The 18,488-nt window shown below is 55.4% G+C and overlaps 1 protein-coding gene across 1 annotated transcript; it reads left to right on the forward strand.

Moving 5' to 3' along the window:
- Window positions 1-8: 8 nt before the first annotated feature.
- On the forward strand, window positions 9-18,374 carry LOC116969802 (laminin subunit beta-1-like; the record flags this gene model as incomplete). The annotated part of the gene is made up of 14 exons (XM_033016582.1): window positions 9-124; window positions 848-1,036; window positions 2,569-2,748; window positions 3,698-3,810; window positions 5,122-5,201; window positions 5,886-6,039; window positions 7,238-7,345; window positions 8,437-8,598; window positions 9,439-9,560; window positions 12,431-12,548; window positions 13,351-13,543; window positions 14,319-14,462; window positions 16,060-16,291; window positions 18,122-18,374. Coding segments are annotated over exons 2-14 (2,007 nt in total), but the record flags the coding sequence as incomplete, so codon positions are not given.
- Between the last annotated feature and the right edge of the window lie 114 nt (window positions 18,375-18,488).

Consider the following 18,488-nt stretch of genomic DNA (forward strand, 5'->3'; position numbering starts at 1 on the left):
CAGATCCAGGGCCGGTGCATCTGCAAACACAACACGCAGGGGTTAAACTGTGAACAGTGCCGGGACTTTCATCATGAGTTGCCCTGGAGCCCGGCTAGGGCTGATCACCCACACACCTGCAAAGGTTGGCTATTTACCAGGGAACCCCATCTCCCTCCTCTTGATATTCCCTGCCCCCCCCCTCTCCCAGCCCCCCCCCCCCTCTCCGCCCCCCCCCCCTCTCCGCCCCCCCCCCCCCCCCTCTCCGCCCCCCCCCCCTCTCCGCCCCCCCCCCCTCTCCGCCCCCCCCCCTCTCCTCCGCCCCCCCCCCTCTCTCCGCCCCCCCCCTCTCCGCCCCCCCCCACTCCTCCCCCCCCCCCTCCCGCCCCCCCCCTCTCCCCCCCCCTCTCCCCCTCCCCTCTCCCCTCCCCCCCCCCCTCCCCGCCCTCACCCTCCCCGCCCCTCCCCCTCCCCGTCTCCCCCTCTCCGTCTCCCCCTCTCCGTCTGCCCGTCTCCGTCTCCCCGTCTCCCCCTTTCCGTCTTTCCGTCTTCCCCTCTCCGTCTTCCCCTCTCCGTCTTCCCCTCTCCGTCTTCCCCTCTCCGTCTTCCCCTCTCCGTCTTCCCCTCTCCGTCTTCCCCTCTCCGTCTTCCCCTCCCCGTCTCCCCCTCTCCGTCTCCCCGTCTCCCCCTCCCCGTCTCCGTGTCTCCCCGTCCCCGTCTCCCCCTCCCCGTCTCCCCATCCCAGTCTCCCCCTCCCCGTCTCCCCCTCCCCGTCTCCCCCTCTCTCTGTCTCCCTCTCCTTGCCGGTCCCCTCTCCGTGGTCTGTGCCACCTTGGACGGTGCCTGACACTATGCCTCTCCCCACCAGTGTGCGACTGTAACAAGCACTCTGCCCGCTGCCACTTCGACATGGCGGTGTACAGGGCGACGGGCAATGCCAATGGCGGCGTGTGCGAGGATTGCCTCCACAACACCATGGGCAAGAACTGCGAGCTGTGCCGGCCATATTACTACCGAAACCCAGCGGCAGACATCCGCTCCCACAACGCCTGCATCCGTGAGTACCACATATACCGACCCCAGCAACCGCGTACAACGTGGCTGGCACGGTGGCGCAGTGGGTAGAGCCGCTGCCTCACAGCGCCAGAAACACGGCTTCAATCCTGACTACGGGTGCTGTCTGTGTGGAGTTTGCACGTTCTCCCTGCGATCGCGTGGGTTTTTCTCCGGGTGCTCTGGTTTCCTCCCACATGCCAAAGATGTGCGGGTTTGTAGGTTAATTGGCTTCAGAAAATTGTCCCTAGTGTGTAGGATAGTGCTAGTGTACAGGGTGATCGCTGGTTGGGCTGAAGGGCCGAGGTTTCCATGTTGTATCTCTAAAGTCTAAAGAGTACATGAGTTGGAACATCAAGATATATGATACAAGTGGTTGATGAGACCACACTTGGAGCATCGTGTGCAGTTCTGGGCACCCAGCTATAGGAAAGATGTCATTGAAGGGGGAACATAGTGGCGCAACAATAGAGTTGCTGCCTCACAGCGCCAGAAGCCTGGGTTCGATCCTGACCTAGGGTGCTGTCTGTATGCAGTTTGTACATTCTCCCCGTGACCGCGTGGGTTTTCTCCGGTTTCCTCCCACACTCCAAAGACGTGCAGGTTTGTAAGTTCATTGGCTTCAGTAAAATTGTAAATTGTCCCTCGTGTGTAGGATAGTGCTAGTGTACGGGGTGATCGCTGGTCGGCGCGGACTTGATGGGACGAAGGGCCCGTTTCCACCCTGTATCTCTAAAGTTGGAAAGGGTGCAGAAGAGATTCACCAGGACGTTACCTCGGCTCATGGGCTTGAGTTACAGGGAGAGGTTGGATAGACTGGGACCTTGTTCTCTGGAGCGTTGGAGGCTGAGGGGTGACCTTATTGAGGTGTACAAGACCATGAGGGGCACAGATAAAGTGAATGCTCACAGTACTTTTTCCAGGGTAGAGAATTCCAAAACTAGGGGGCACAGGCTTAAGTTGAGAGGGGAGAGGTTTCAGTGGGACCTTACAACAGAGGATGTCCTCAGTAGTGGACAGCACAGTGCCATCATCACTTCATATCTACCTGCCCCTGGACTGGGGCAGATGATACTCATCTCATGTGGACAACTGGTGTCACCCCACTGACCCTGTCACAGAGGCGTGCAGGACAGAAACAGGCCCTTCAGCCCACCTTGTCCATGCCGACCAAGTTGGCATACCGGACGAGTCGAGTTTGGCCCATATCCCTCTAAACCCTTCCTATCCACATATCTGTCCAAAAGTCGTCTAAAAGCCATCATTGTATCCACTTCTGTAGCTTCCTCTGGTAGCTCGTTCCAGAGACGGACTAACCTCTGAGTGAAAACAGTTGCCCCTGATGTCCCTCTTAAATCTCTCCCATCTCATCTTAATCCTGTGCCCTCTAGTTTTAGAATCCTCTACCGTGGGGGAAAGACTGTGAGCGTTCACTTTATCCGTGCCCCTCGTGATCTTGCACACCTCGATAAGGTCACCCCCTCAGCCTGCGGAGTGGCCTGTGTGTTGCCTGACCCCCCCCCCGTCTCCCCACAGCCTGTGACTGTGACCCTGTGGGCTCGCTGGAGGGAGGGGTGTGTGATGGTGATACTGACCTGGACTACAGCAGCATTGGCGGTCAGTGCCGCTGCAAGGACAACGTGCAGGGAGCTCGCTGTGACCGCTGCAAGGACGGCTACTACGGTCTGAGCCTGGGCAACCCGCTGGGCTGCCAAGGTAGGTGAAATCATACTTTATTGTCACGTGTAGGTATGGTTTAGTTTAGTTCTGTTTAGCTTATTGTCACATGTACCGAGGTACAGTGAAACGCTTTCTGTTGCGTGCTAACCAGTCAGCGGAAAGACAATACGTGATTACAGTCAAGTATTGGCCACAGTGTACAGATACAGGATAAAGGGAATAACATTTAGTGAACGCAAGATAAAATCCAGTAACGTCTGATTAAAGATAGTCCAAGGGTCTCCAATGAGGTAGATGGGAGGTCAGAACCGCTCTCTAGTGGGTGAGAGGATGGTTCAGTTGCCCAATAACAGCTGGGAAGAATCTGTAGCTGAATGTGAAGGTGTGTGTTTTCACACTTCTGTACCCCTTGCCTGATGGGAGAGGGGAGACGAGGGAGTGACCAGGGTGAGACTGGTCCTTGATTGTGCTTGAGTGTGAGGTGTAGAATAATCGAGGACAAGTCGCACCCCGGCCCATGTCGTGGAACCCATTGTTTTGCATACAATCTACACAAAGAGTCGCCACCTTTCTGGCTCCGACACAGTTATGTAAGTTCTTAGTACAGTCTTATCTTCTCGCAGAGGCAAGCAAGCTGGGTCCCTCGTTCTCACTGCCCCACACAGGGTCATTCGGCTCTGGGGCACAAGGTGGCCCATGCGCCCTGTGTACTCCACTGACCCCTCCCTGACCCCATCTGTTTACTCTCTGACCCTCTGTGGGTGGGTGGGAGACAGGAGGAGGGAGAGTTGGTGTGGTGGAGGGAAGGGGGGGGGGGAGGATGGAGGGGTGGGGGCGGTGTGTGGGTGAGGGAGAGGAGGGTAGACGGGAGGCAGGGTGCTGGGAGAGGGGGTCGGACACACCTCTCCTGGGGCCCCGCTCCCTGCGGTGAGACCTATGGTGGGTCACTGTCCCTCTTCTCCCCCCCCCCTCCCCCCCCCACCAGCCTGCCGCTGTGACCCCCGGGGGTTGGCGATGACCGGTTCCTCCTGTGACCCCGTCAGTGGCGACTGCGTCTGCAAGAGATACGTGACTGGACGTTACTGTGACACCTGCCTGGTGAGTGGGGGCTGGGCCGGGGGGAGGGGGGGGGGGAACCGGGGGCAGGGGGGCCGCTGCCAGAACCGGGGGGGTGAAGTTGGTGGGGAGGGGGGGGTGAAGTTGGTGGGGAGGGGGGGGTGAAGTTGGTGGGGAGGGGGGGGGTGAAGTTGGTGGTGGGGGGGGGGGGGGCGGGGAGTGGGGAGGAAGAAGGTGGGTGGGTGGGAAGGATTGGGGGAGGTGGGGAGGGGGTGTGTGTGACCAGGACTGCAGGAGGGTGAGTGGTGGGAAGAGGAGAGTGTCCGTGGTGGGGGGGGTTTCGGTGGGTGGGGAGAGTCGGTGATGGGGGAGAGAGTGTCGGTGAGGGGGGGAATTCAGTGTATGTACACATAAGTGAGTGTGTATGTACACATAAGTGAGTGTGTATGCCTCTGATGAGTGTGTGCATGTGTGTACATGCTCAAGTGTGCGTGCTTGTGAACACTGAACCGTACAGCACAGGGTCAGGCCCTTCGGCCCACAATGTCCATGCCATTAAACTAATCTCTGCCTGCACGTGATCCATAGTAACCTATTCCCTGTATATCCATGTGTCTATCCAAAAGCCTCTTAAACACCACTATCATATCTGCCTCCACCACCACCCCTGGCAGCACGTTCCAGGCACCCACTGTATTAAAAAAAATTGGCCCACACATCTCCTTCAAACGTTGCCCCTCACCTTAAATCTATGCCTTCTAGTGTTTGACCTTTCCACCCTGGGGAAAAGATTCTGAATGTCTACACTATCTGTGCCTTTATACACTTCTATCAGGTCTCCCCTGTGTTCCAGAGAAAACAATCCAAGTCTGTCCAACCTCTCTCTGTAGCTGAAACTCTCTAATCCAGACAGCATTCTGGTGAACTTTCTCTGCACCCTCTCCAAAGCCACCCCATCCTTCCTGTAATGGGGGCAATGCTCCAAATGCGTGTGGTGTGTGTGAGCATGTGACTGAGTGCGTGTATGTGTGTGTGACTCTATGTGTATGTGCGTGTGTATGCGTACATGTGTATTTGCATGTGGGAGTGTGTGTATGTGGGAGTGTGCATGCGTGTGTTTGTGTGGGAGTGTGTATGTGTGTATGTGTGTGCGAGAGTGCGTGTGTGCGGTGGGAGTGATTGTGGGAGTGTATCTGTGTGTGTGTGTGTGTGTGCGAGAGTGTGTGTGTGTGTGTGTGTGTGGGGGAGTGCATGTGTGGGAGTGTGTGTGTGTGTGTGTGTGTGTGTGTGCGAGAGTGTGTGCCTGTGTCTGTGCCCCTGGTGTACTGACCTCTGCCCTTTGTCCCCCCACAGCCTGAGTATTGGGGCCTGGGCAACGACCTGGGGGGCTGCCGTCCCTGCGACTGTGACTTCGGGGGCTCGTACAGTGACAGGTACAGACCCCTGCCCCCTGCCCCAGTGTTCAAGAGCCTGATGGTTGTTGGAAAGAAGCTGCTCCTGAACCTGGAGGTCACAGTTTTCAGGCTCCTGTACCGTCTTCCTGGTAGTATCTGCGAGATAAGAGCGTGGTCAGGGTGGTGTGGGTCGGTGATGATGCTGGCTGCCTTGTTGAGGCAGCGCCTCCTGTAGATCCCTTTGATGATGGGGAGGTCAGTACCTGTGATGGACCATCTCTCTCTGCTCGAGTGCGTAGCCAGCATTGGTCGGTGGGGTCGTTAGGGGTTCAGCAGGACTGGCGGAGGTCAGAGGCTCAGCAGGGGTCAGAGAGTCAGTGAGAGTCGGTGGGGGGTCAGATGTCGCTGTGGGTCAGGGATCACTGTGGTTCAGAGGTCGGGCTGATGCTTTCTCTCTCCCTACAGGTGTGAGCGGTCGGCAGGCAGTGGGTTGCTAGGGGTCAGTGGGGATCAGGGGTCACCAAGGTTCAGGGGTCGGGCTGACCTCACTCTCCCCCCCAACAGGTGTGAGTGGGCAGTGGGGTTGGTGGGGGGGCGGGGGTCAGGGTGTAGGCTGACCTCTCTCTCCCCACAGGTGTGAGGGGGTGAGTGGGCAGTGGGGTTGGTGGGGGGGGGGCGGGGGTCAGGGTGTAGGCTGACCTCTCTCTCTCTCTCTCCCCACAGGTGTGAGGGGGTGAGTGGGCAGTGTGACTGCCACCCCCACATGTCCGGCCGGCAGTGCCAGCAGGTGGAGCCTGGCTTCTACTGCATGCCCCTTGACCTGTTCACCTACGAGGGCGAGGAAGCCCAGCCCCGCTCACCCTCCGACCGACTGCCCGTGAGTAGCCCACCAATCACTGCCCATGACACACAACACCGGGGCTCTTAAATCATTAGTTAGGGGTCATCATTAGTGATAGGAGCAGAATTAGGCCATTCGGCCCGTCACGTCTACTCCGCCATTCAATCATGGCTGATCTATCTCTCCCTCCTAACCCCATTCTCCTGCCTTCTCCCCATAACCTCCCAAACATTAATTTTGAATGTTTAAATCTCTCTCCAGTCAAATCATCCCGTACATGAGTCCAATCAAACTGTACACAAGTACAACAGGCAATGTGGAATATAGTGATACAGCGTTATATTTACTGAGAAAGAGCAGATTAAAAGCATGTAGGTGTCACAATGAGGTAGGTTGGAAGACTGGGCCTAACCCTGGCTTATGGGGGCACCACCGTTCAGTACAGTTGCAGTTTAGTTTTATTGTCACCTCTACCGAGGTACATTGATGGAAACGCTTTTGATATGTGCTATCCAGACAGCGGAAAGACTATATATGATTACAATCAAACCATTTACAGTGTACAGATACATGATAAGGGAATAACGTTTAGTCTAAGGTAAACCCAGCAAAGTGCGAACAAGGATAGTCTGAGGGTCAGCAATGAGGTACATAGTAGTTCAGGACTGCTCTCTGGTAGTGGACTGCTTTAGAAATACAGCATGGAAACAGGCCTTTCGGCCCACCGAGCCCACACAGACCATCGATCACACACTACACTAGTTCTATCCTGCACAAAAGGGACAATTTACAATTTTACCAAACCTAATTAACCTACAAACCTGTACGTCTTTGGAATGTGGAAGAAAACCGGAGCACCCGGAGAAAACCCACGTGGTCACAAGGAGAATGTACAAACTCCATACAGACAGCACCCATAGTCTGGATCGAACCTGGGTATCTGGCGCTGTGAGGCAGCAACAGAGGGGAGGAAGCTGTTCCTGAGTCTGGTGGTGCTCGCTTTCAAGCTTCTGTACCTTGTGCCGGATGGGAGCGGGGAGAAGAGGGAATGACCGGGGTGTGAGTGGTCCTTGAGGCTGTGTTACCGTCGGGAGAGTGGGGATGAAGCTCTGGGAATGGGACGGGGGCGGGGGGGGGGGGGGGGGGGGGGGGGGGTGAGAGGACGGTGCCTGCCACAGCTTCCCCCACCCTGGGGCACTTACCCTCACCGTCTCCCCGTCTCCCCATCTTTCAGGGAGGAAAGAAGCGTCTGGTGGAGGAAGACTGCATGGACATGAACAACCTACAGGCTCTGGGCATCCGGCGTCGGAGACATAGGCAGGGGACCCACCGCTCCCCAAAGGTCAGTGTGGCCAGGATCTCTGGGGACACCGTCGGGCGGGGGGGGGGGGGGGGGGTCTGCCGGGACCCCAGTACATTGGTTTGGTACCTACATCCCATCCCCAGGGAACAATGACCATTCCTGGTCGCCACCAAACAGTAAACTCGGATCAAGCTAGAGTTAGGTTCATTATTGCCACATGTACCGAGGTACAGTGATACTCATCGTTCTGCCTGCTATCCAAACAGAGCAGACAATACTAAACATAAATACAGGTCCACCACCCATTTTCTGGCACTCTTGGTTCGTGAGCCTTGCTAGATTATCCGTTTTGCTGGAGCAACAGAGGTCACGGCCTTGACAGGGCGAGAAGGATGCGCCTGGTGGGGCGCGCTTTCAAGCTCCTGCGCCTTCTGCTGGACGGGAGCGGGGAGAAGAGGGAATGACCGGGGTGGGACAAGTCTTTGATGATGTCGGCTGCTTTCCTGAGGACCCAGCTACAAAATTGTGATCCCAGCTACAAAGACAGATGTGTACAGCAATTCGTTCTTCCCCCGCACAATTAAAGCATGGAATAATCCCCACCCTACTATAGTTACCCAACCAGATGCAACTAAATTTATAGTAGCTCTTTCTTCCCAATAACCCTTTCTGGTTTAAGCCCTCCCTTCACCACCTCCAGTTTAAATTCCATTTGGAATATTTTGGAGGACCAAGAACCAAGAGCGTGAAGTGTAGATGGAGCCGATGGTGTGGATTCTGGTCAGAGTGACCGACTGGGCTACATCCGCAACTCTGCGATTTCTTGTGGTCTTGGGCAGAGCTGTTGCCGAACCAGACTGTGACAAAGGCTCTTGATGGTGTTCAATGAGAGAGGGGAGAAGAGGGAATGACCGGGGTGTGAGTGGTCCTGGATTATGAAGGGGAGGGGGGAATGAGTTTGGTTGAGGAGGGGGCTAGGGTGGAGCAGGAGCCAACAGGGCTGGTGGGGTTGAACAGCCTGTGGTGTGTGGGGCTGAATGGCCTATGGCTAGCAGGGGCTAGCTGTGACGGGTGGGGCTGAATGGCCTGTGGCGTGCAGTGGTGTACCGAAGTGCCTGTGTTGTCCACAGCCATGGGTGGAGGTGGTGAGGAGAGAGTGGCCGCTGAACGGTATGGTCACGTGGACGGGGCTGGGCTTTGCCCGGGTACGGGAAGGAGCCGGCCTCACCTTCCTGGTCAGCAACATCCCCCGCGCCATGGACTACAGCCTGCTGCTGCGCTACGAGCCCGAGGTATCGCCCTCCCTCCCGCGAGACCCCCCTCCCACACCTGCCGTTGCCCTCGACCCTTCCGCGGACCGCACGCCGCGAACCCCACGCCGCGGACCCCACGCTGCGGACCCCCGCGGACCTCTGTGGACCCCCACCCCAACAGGTGTTGGCATTCAGCCGGGGCGAGTCTCCCCATCACTGAGGGATTAGATTGAAGGTCTCTCAAATATTGTTCCACTTCACTCATAACCATCTGCCCCCTCTTCCTCCGTCTGCCTCTTACTCTCTCCCCGCTCTCCCCGCCTCTCTCTCCCTCCCCCCCTCCCCCCCTCTCTCTCCCCCCTCTCACAAAGATACGCACACATAGTCACACACACGTACACACAACTATGTTACACACACAAACACAATCCCCCATACATAGTCTCACACACGTACAGATCCACTCACACACAGACACATAGTTTCACACACACACACACACACACACACACACACACACACACACACACACACACACACACACACACACACACACACACTCAGACACACACACACACACACACACACACACACACACACACACACACACTCAGACACACACACACACACACACACACACACACACACACACACACACACACACACTGAGATTCAAGGTGAACCTTGAGGGGCCAGTGAGGTGTACGTGATGGATTGGGGGTGGGGAGGGGTTGGTGAGGGGTCGGGGAGGGACCGGTGATGGGGTCGAGGATGGGAGGGGTGGGGGAGGGAAGGAGTTGGGGTCAGGACGGGCAGGTGTGGGTGAGGTGTGTGTGTGTGCGTTTGCGCTCACTGTGTCTCCTACCTCGTGCCCTGCAGTCAGCTGAAGACTGGGAGGCCATCATCAAGATCCACACGGTGGGGTTACCCACCACGTACCGCTGCGGGAACCTGCTGCCACACGGCCGACCCTACAGACTCACCCTGCACCACACGGAGAGGTCAGTGGCCAGGCCCGGGGGGGGGGGGGGGAACGGATAGGTCAGTCCCACAGTGGGGGGCAACCGGAGGGAGGGGCAGTGATGGCGGGGGGGGGGGGGGGGCATGTGAAGCCAGTCACCAGTCCCAGCCAGTCACCAGTCCCACAGTGGGGGGGCAATCGGAGGGAGAGGCAGTGATGCGGGGGGGGGGGGGGGGGGGGGGGGGGGGGGGGGGGGGGTAGGGATGGACAGGAGGAGGGAGAGAGCGGTGCAGAGTTATAGCCCGTGAGGACTAGGGTTGGGTTTATTGAGGTACAGTGAAAGGCTTTGTTTTGCATGCTGTATAATCAGATCAAATAATACTATACGTAAATACAATTGTCAAACTTAAGTACAATATATAGAGAGCAAAGGGGAAGATACAGAGTGCAGGATATATTGTTTTCAGCAATGTAGCCAATGCCTACAATGGGGTCGCTTATGGAAGGACCGTTCAGAAGGCTGATATCAGAGGGGAAGAAGCTGTTCCTGAGTCTGGTGGTGGTGCTTTCAAGCTTCAGATTGGGGTGGGACAAGTCTTTGATGATGTCGGCTGCTTTCCTGAGGCAGTGTGAAGTGTAGATGGAGTGGAGGGTGGGGCTGCAGCCCGCAAGGGGGGGGCAGTAATACCCCTCATCCAACACATCTTTGAGATGTGGGAGGAAACCGGAGCACACGAAAACCCACGCGGTCACAGGGAGAACGTACAAACTCCGTACAGACAGCACACAATAGTCAGGATCTAACCCGGGTATCTGGCGCTGTAAGGCAGCAGCCCCGTCACCGTGCCACCTAGTATGTGACAAGTATGAACAGCTCTTTGCTGGAAAAAGGGTCACGACCCGAAACGTTGTCTGCCTGTTCCCTCCACAGATGCTGCCTGACCCGCTGGGTTCCTCCAACACTTTGTGTTTTTGATGAATATTCCAGCATCTCTGGTCCCATCATCTGTATCTGTCAGTCGGTGTTGTTTCTCACCAACACTCTGACTAGCCTGTTGTTCTCCGTATCAATCAACCCCCCCCCCACCCTCCCGTTGCCTCAGGGTCGTGATGTTTGGGGAACACAGGGGGCGTGGGCTGTAAAGGGGCCGTTCACAGAAGCCTTTAACACCACACGAGATATGAATCACTGGTAGACAAAAGTGCTGGAGAAACTCAGCGGGTGCGGCAGCATCAGTGGAGCGAAGGAAATAGGCAACGTTTCGGGCTGAGTCCCTTCTTCAGACTCGATTCAGCTATGAATCACTGTCTCTGTTCTGCTGCATCGATGGCCCACAGCCCGTTGTCCACAAAGTGGAGCCACTCACCCGTAAATATTCCCCACTAAAGTCACGGTAAATATGGCAATGACGCTCTCTTTCCCCTCTCGCAAACCCAGCGAGCTGCTCAACGCGCTGTAAAGCATTAGCGTCACGGGGGCATGGAGCCTGAACTCACATGTGTGAGCTTCACCGAGGGTCATCGCCTGCTGAGTTAGTTTAGCCAAGCTGGCGCCACAGCCCGGTGTAGGAAGGAACTGCAGATGCTGCTTCACATTGAATATTGGACACAAAATGCTGGAGTAACTCAGCGGGTCAGGAAATATCTCTGGTGGTTTGCAGTTTCATACAATGCAGAGCAGTGCAGTACAACACAGCCACAGGCCCTTCGGCCCACTATATTCATGCTGACCCCGATGCCAAACTAATCTCCTCTGCCAGCACGTGATGCATATCCATCCATTCCCTGCATATCCACGTGCCTGTCTAAAAGTCTTTTGAACGCCACTATTGTATCTGGCTCCAGCACCATCCCCGGCAGCACATTCAAGGCACCCACCCCTCCTCTGTGTAAAACAACTTGCCCTGCGCACCTCCTTTAAACTTTGCCCCTTTCACCATAAAGGTGACCTTTACCACAGTACCCGAACGTACAGTGCGCGCTTTCAATCTTCTGTACCTTCTGCCCGACGGGAACTCGGAGAAGAAGGAATGACCGGATGGGAGCGGGGCTGGACAAGTCTTTGATGATGTTGGCTGCTTTCCTGAGGCAACGTGAAGTGTAGATGGAGTCGATGGGGCAGTGTGGTCTGTGTGATGGACTGGGCTACATCCACAACTCCCTGCAATTTCTTGGGCAGAGCTGTTGCCTAACTAGTCTGTGATGCTACGTGATGGTGTGCTGCCTTTGCCAGCGGTGGAGTGGACTGGACTGGACCTTGCTGAGAACAATTTGACCAGAATGTTTAGGAAGGAGCTGCAGATGCTGGTTTAAACCAAGGATAGACACAAAAAGCTGGAGTAACTCCGTGGAGTGCAAAAGGATGAGGGGTGATCTTATAGAGGTGTATGTATACAAATCATGAGAGGAATAGATTGGGGAAACACAAACAGTCTCTTGCCCACATTAGGGGAATAGAGAACCAGAGAAAATAGATTTAAGGTGAAGGGGAAAAGATTAAATAGGAATCTGAGGGGTAACTTTTTCACACAAAGGGTGGTGGATGTATGGAACGAGCTGCCAGAGGAGGTAGTTGAGGCTGGGACTATCACAATGTTTAAGAAGCAATTAGACAGTTACATGTGAAGGAAGGAACGGCAGATGCTGGTTTAATAGATAGATACAAAATGCTGGAGTAGCTCAGCGGGACAGGCAGCATCTCTGGAGAGATGAATGGGCGATGTTTCGGGTCGAGACCCTTCTTCAGACTTCGACAGGTGCATGGATAGGGCAGGTTTAGAGGGATATGGGCCAAACGCAGGCAGGTGGGACTAGTGTAGATGGGGCATGTTGGTAGGTGTGGGCGGTTGGTCTGAAGGGCCTGTTTCCATGTTGTGACTCTGTGACTTCATCCCTCTGCTTTGCCAACAGACACATCATGGTGTCCAGCCCATTCTGCTTTGAGCCCAGCATCCGTTACGAGATCAGCATCCGGTTCCAGCGGCTCCTGGCCCCAGACTGGAACTCTAACACCATCCTGGTCGATTCCGTACGTTTCCAGACTTCCTTTCACCGTGCTTCCATCTACTCCTGACCCTGAGGCCCAGGAACATCACAGGACAGTGTAGATAGAAGCAACTGCTTTCATCTTGCCTAGAACACAAATTACTGGAGTAACGAGCACTTGAAAAGGGACCCGGCCCAAAACAGCCCCTGTCCATCTCCTCCACAGATGCTGCCTGACCCGTTGAGTTACTCCAACACTTTGTGTCCAACACAAGATCTCAGGACAGTCATAGTCACACAGCATGGACACATGCCCTTCGGCCCAACTCATCCATGCCGACCAAGATGCCCCATCTACTCTAATCCTATTTGCCCACGTTTGGCCCTATATACCTCTAAACATTTCTTATCCATGTTGCTGTGCAAATGTCTTATAAATGTTGTTATGGTACCTGCCTCAACTACCTCCTCTGGCAGCTCGTTCCATACACCCACCACCCTCTGTGAAAATGTTGCCCCTCAGGTTCCTATTAAATCTTCCCCTTTTAACGTAAACCTATGTCCTCTGGTTCTCGAATCCCTACTCTGGGTAGAAGAATATGTACAGTCACACTATCTATTCCCCTCATGATTTTATACAGCTCTATAAGATCACCCCTCAGCCTCCTGCCGGTTCAAAGTCTATAGTCTAGCCTGCCCAACCTCTCCCTGTAACTCTGGCACCTCGTGTCCTGGCAACATCCCTCTCCCCGCCTCCCTCTCTCCGCCACTCACTCTCCCTCTCCGCCCCTCCCCACCTGCCCACAGCAGGCTGACCATGACTGACCAGTGCCCCCACCCCACAGCTGGTGCTGCTACCCCAGTACACGGAGCTGCCGGGGTTCGTGGGGTCGGGGCCGGAGGCACAGGCCCGGCGCCAGGACATGGAACGTTACCGGTGCCTGCAGTCGTTCACTGCAGCCGGCATGCCCGCCCTCGCCGACGTCTGTAGCCGTCTCCTGTGCAGCATCTCCACCCTCCTGCACCACAGTGCACTGCGTGAGTGGGTGAGGGGCGAGGGAGGGGCAGGGGGTGAGGGAGGGGGCAGGGGGGAGAGAGTGTGGGAGTGAGTGGGTGTGGGGAGGGGCAGGGGTGAGGGAGGGCAGGGGGGAGGGACAGAGTGCGGGGGGTGAGGGAGGGCAGGGGTGAGGGAGGGGGCAGGGGGGAGAGAGTGGGAGTGAGTGGGTGTGGGGAGGGGCAGGGATGAGGGAGGGAGAGGGGATGAGGGTTGGAGGGACAGAGTGCGGGGGGTGAGGGAGAGCAGGGGTGAGGGTGGGAGAGGAGAGACGGGCAGGGGGAGCAAAGGAGGGACAAGGGCAAGTAGTGAGGGAGAGGGGATGAGGGAGTGGAGGGTAGAGGGAGGGGAACGTTAAGGAGGGACGGAGGGGGAGGAGGGGGAGGAGGGGAAGGGTGTAGGGTGCAGCGAGGGGCGTGGGGGGGGGGTGAAGGGGAGTGTGACTCCCCCACCCACTGATTTTCTCCCTTGCACTAACTCTAGTACTCTAACGCTTGTCCCTTCCTCCTCCCCTGATGCATCTTCCCCTCCCCCACCAACCCCTCTGTCTCTTCCCCTCTGACCTCTCCCCCCGCTGACCTGTCCCCCTCCACTGACCCCATGAACTCCCCCTGCCCACCAATCCCTCCACCCCCTCTTTCCCTTCCCCCCCCCGCCCCCCACGTCCCTCTACCCCCTGTCCCTCTAACCCCCCTCCTTCCACCGCCCCCCATCCCACTACCCTCTCTTCCCCACTCTGATCCTCTCTGCCCCCCCCAGCCTGTGAGTGTGACCCTCAGGGTTCCCTCAGCTCGGAGTGCACCAGGGTTGGGGGCTGCTGCCGCTGCAAGCCACACGTGATGGGGCGGCGCTGTGACCACTGCTCTCCCGACACCTTCGGCTTCGGGCCGGTCGGCTGTGTCCGTAAGTGATCGACACTGCACCTGCCGTTGTTGTTGAGGGGTGTGAGCCGCGGGGGGGGATCCCCATGCGTCGCGGGGCCGGGGGGGAAGGGGGGGGCAGGGGGATCTCCGCATGGGAGTGGGTCGGGGGGGGGGGGGGGGATCAGGGAATGTCACCCCAGCCCCTGAACCGTTGCATCACCCACTGCACCCTCAGGTACATCGCACAGTGTTGATTCACAGTCATAGAAACATAGAAAATAGGTGCAGGAGTAGGTCATTCAGCCCTTCAAGCCAGCACCATCATTCAATATGATCATGGCTGTTCATCCACAATCAGTTCCCCGTTCCTGTTTTTTCCCCCCTTATCCCTTGCTTCCTTTAACCCTAAGAGCTAAATCTAACTCTCTTGAAAACATCCAGTCAGTTGGCCTCCACTGCCTTCAGTGGCAGAGAATTCCACAGATTCGCAACTCTCTGGGTGAAAATGTTTTCCCTTATCTCAGTCCTAAATGGCCGACCCCTGTGACCCCTAGTTCTGGACCCCAGTCCCGTGTAGAAGTCACAGCATGGAAACAGACCCTTCGGCCCAATTCGTCTATGCCGACCAACATGCCCCATCTACACTAGTCCCACCTGCCTGGGTTTGGCCCATATTCCTCCAAACCTATCCTATCCATGTACCTGTCCAAATGCCATTAAGATGGAAAGAGTGCAGAGGTTAGGTCTTGACCCGAAACATCACCTATTTCTTTTCTCCAGAGATGCTCTGACCCGCTGAGTTGCTTTTTGTTTTGAGCTTTTTGTGTGTCTTCGGTTTAAACCAGCATCTGCAGTTCCTTTCTATACAAGCGTGCAGAGAAGATTGACAAAGATGTCGCCAGGACTTGAGGGCTTGAGTTACAGGGAAAGGGGGGCTATGGGGAGAAGGCAGGAGAATGGGGTTGAGATGAAAAGATAGATTAGTCACGATTGAATGGCAGAGTAGAAAATGGGCCGAATGGCCAAATTCTGCTCCTGTAATTTATTATTTTATGAAAACGTACAAAAGGTCAGGCAGGCTAGGACTTTATTTCCTTGGAGCGCAGGTTGCCGAAGGGTGATCTTAGAGGTGTATAAGATCATGAGGGGAATGGATAGGGTGAATACCAGAGTAGAGGAATCAAGAACCAGTGGACATAGGTTTAAGGTGAGAGGGGACATATTTAATAGGAATCTGAGGGCCAACCTTTTCACACAGAGGGTGGTGACTATATGGAATGAGCTGCCCGAGGATATAGTTGAGGCAGGTACTAATAACAACATTTAAAAGACACTTGAACAGATACATGGATAGGAAAGGTTTAGAGGGATATGGACCAAACAGCGGCAGGTGGCACTAGTGTAGATGGGGCATCTTGGTTTGCATGGATGAGTTGGGCTGAAGGGCCTGTTTCCGTGCTGGCCGTTCATGTTTGTCTGCCTCCAATGAGACACACCAGACTCACTCTCTCCCCTCTCCTTCCCCCCTCATCCTCCACTCCCTCTATCATTCTACCTTCCCTCTCCCCTCTCTCTCCCCCCCCTCGCTCTCTCCCTCTCCCCCCCCCCCCCCCCCCCCTCTCTTCCCAATCCCCCAGCCTGTGAGTGCAGCGCCGAGGGCTCGGTGCACGGCATGTGTGATGGGGATAGCGGGGCTTGCAGCTGCCGCTCAGGTGTGCGGGGCCGGCGCTGTGACCGCTGCTTCCCGGATCACTGGGGCTTCCCCACCTGCCGACCGTGCCGCTGCAACGGACACGCCTTGGAGTGCGATGCCGGCACTGGATACTGCCGGGACTGCATGGAGCACACGGGCGGCCGGCACTGCGAACGGTCAGTACCGAGGGAGGGCCGCACTGCGGTGAGGGAGGGGGCACGTATGCAGTGTGTTCGGGATGCTAGGAATGCTGCACTGTGTGAGGCATCCTTTCTATAACGGGGCCGACCAGAACTGCACGCAATACTCCAAATGTGGTCTAACCAAAGTCCTCTAGAGCAAAGATCCAATAGCTGCATCATGACTTCCTGAATCAATGCCCTGACCATTGAAGGCAACTACACCGTATCTACCGATTGGATTAAACTCCATCTGCCATTTCTTTTCCACTCTATCTACTTGTGTTGCCGCTTGCAGGGAGATATGAATCCCAAGATCCCTCTGTACATCAATGCTGTTAAGGGTCTTGCCAGTACTTCGCAAAGTGCAACACCACACACCTCTCGGATTAAACTACACCTGCCATTTCTACACCCATTTCTGTAGCTGATCTATAACCTGCTGTATCCTACTTTGACAGCCTTGCTCACTCCCCACAATCCCAGCAATATAGGTATTGTCCACAAACTTATTTAAAAAGCAGTCTACGTTTATGTCCAAGTTATTTATATACCTGACAAAAGCAGGGATCTCAGCACAGATCCCTGCATAGAAACATAGAAAACAGGTGCAGGAGAGCACCATTCAGCTCTTTGAGCCAGCACCACCATTCAATATGATCATGGCTGATCATCCAAAATCAGTTCCCCGTTCTGGATTTTCCCCCATATAGCTTGATTCCCTTAGTCCTACGAACTAAATAGTAAGGGCCTGTCCCACTTGCCCGAGCTGCTCACGAATTCTCCCGAGTTTTCCCCTTGATTCAAATTCGGAGAACGTTCGTAACGGGTCCGTAGGAGGCCGTAGATATATCGTAGCGGCTCGTTGTCCACTGGTCACAGACATCCAGCCAGAATATTGTCCTTCCACCACAACCCTCTGTCTTCTATCAGTAAGCCAGTTCTGAATCCATGCGACCCAGTTTCTGTTTCTTCCCAACAGTTATCAGGCAACTGAGCCATCCTAACACCAACTCGAGAGGGATCCTAACCTACCATATACCCCATTGGAGACTGTAGGAAAGAACTGCAGATGCTGGTTTAAATTGAAAGTAGACACAAAATGCTGAAGTAACTCAGCGGGACTGGCAGCATGTCTGGAGAGAAGGAATGGGTGACGTTTCGGGTCGAGACCCTTCTTCAGACTGATGTCAGCGTAGTGGGCCCATTCCCTTGACATCAGTTTGAAGAAGGGTCTCGACCCGAAACGCCACCCATTCCTTCCCTCCAGAGATGCTGCCTGCCCCGCTGAGTTACTCCAGCTCTTTGTGTCTACCACATATCTTTAATTGGACTTCACTTGACTTTATCTTGCAATAGACAACAGGTGCAGGAGCAGGCCATTTGGCCCTTCAAGCCAGCACCGCCATTCAATGTTATCATGGCTGATCATCCCCAGTTAAGAAACATTATTCACTTTCTCCTGTATCTGTACACTGTGAACGGCTTGAATGTAAAAAGCTGAGTAACTCAGTGGTTCAGGCAGCATCTCTGGAGAAAAATAATATTTGTATTATTTTTCTCTTGAAATGTTGCCTGACTCACTGAGTTACTCCAGTATTTTGTGTCTACCTTCTGGGAAGTAGAGAATTTGCTTAGTCTTTCCACAGACTGGTTAGTACGTAACAAAAGCTTTTCACTATACCTCGGTACACATACCAATAACCTAAACTAAGCTGTTAATCTCCTGCATGTTAATCTTTTGGATCAGCCTACCAAGGGGGACTGGAATGCCTGTAGACAATGTGCTTCACTAAAGGTTTTATACCATGTGGCTGATTTCTACAGGTGTGTTGCCGGTTACTATGGAGACCCGGTGCTGGGGTCAGGTCAACAGTGCCGGCCCTGTCCGTGTCCGGACTACCCCGACAGTGGGCACTACCACGGAGTGTCCTGCCACGCCGACCTCTCCTCCAGTCACATTGTCTGTCTCTGTGAGACCGGCTACACCGGTAAGGACTCTTCCCCCAGTGACAACACTCAGTGGGTCGGGCAGCGTCTGTGGGTGGAGAAACAGTCCATGGCGGGGGAGGGAGGGAGGGTGTGTCTCCCCCTGTGTGTCTCCCCCTGTGTGTGTCCCCCTGTGTGTGCCCCCTGTGTGTGTCCCCCTGTGTGTGTCCCCCTGTGTGTGTGTCCCTGTGTGTGTCCCCCCCGT

This window comes from Amblyraja radiata, unplaced genomic scaffold (assembly GCF_010909765.2).
Source record: "Amblyraja radiata isolate CabotCenter1 unplaced genomic scaffold, sAmbRad1.1.pri scaffold_1230_ctg1, whole genome shotgun sequence".
In the NCBI taxonomy this organism is placed as follows: Eukaryota; Metazoa; Chordata; class Chondrichthyes; order Rajiformes; family Rajidae; genus Amblyraja; species Amblyraja radiata.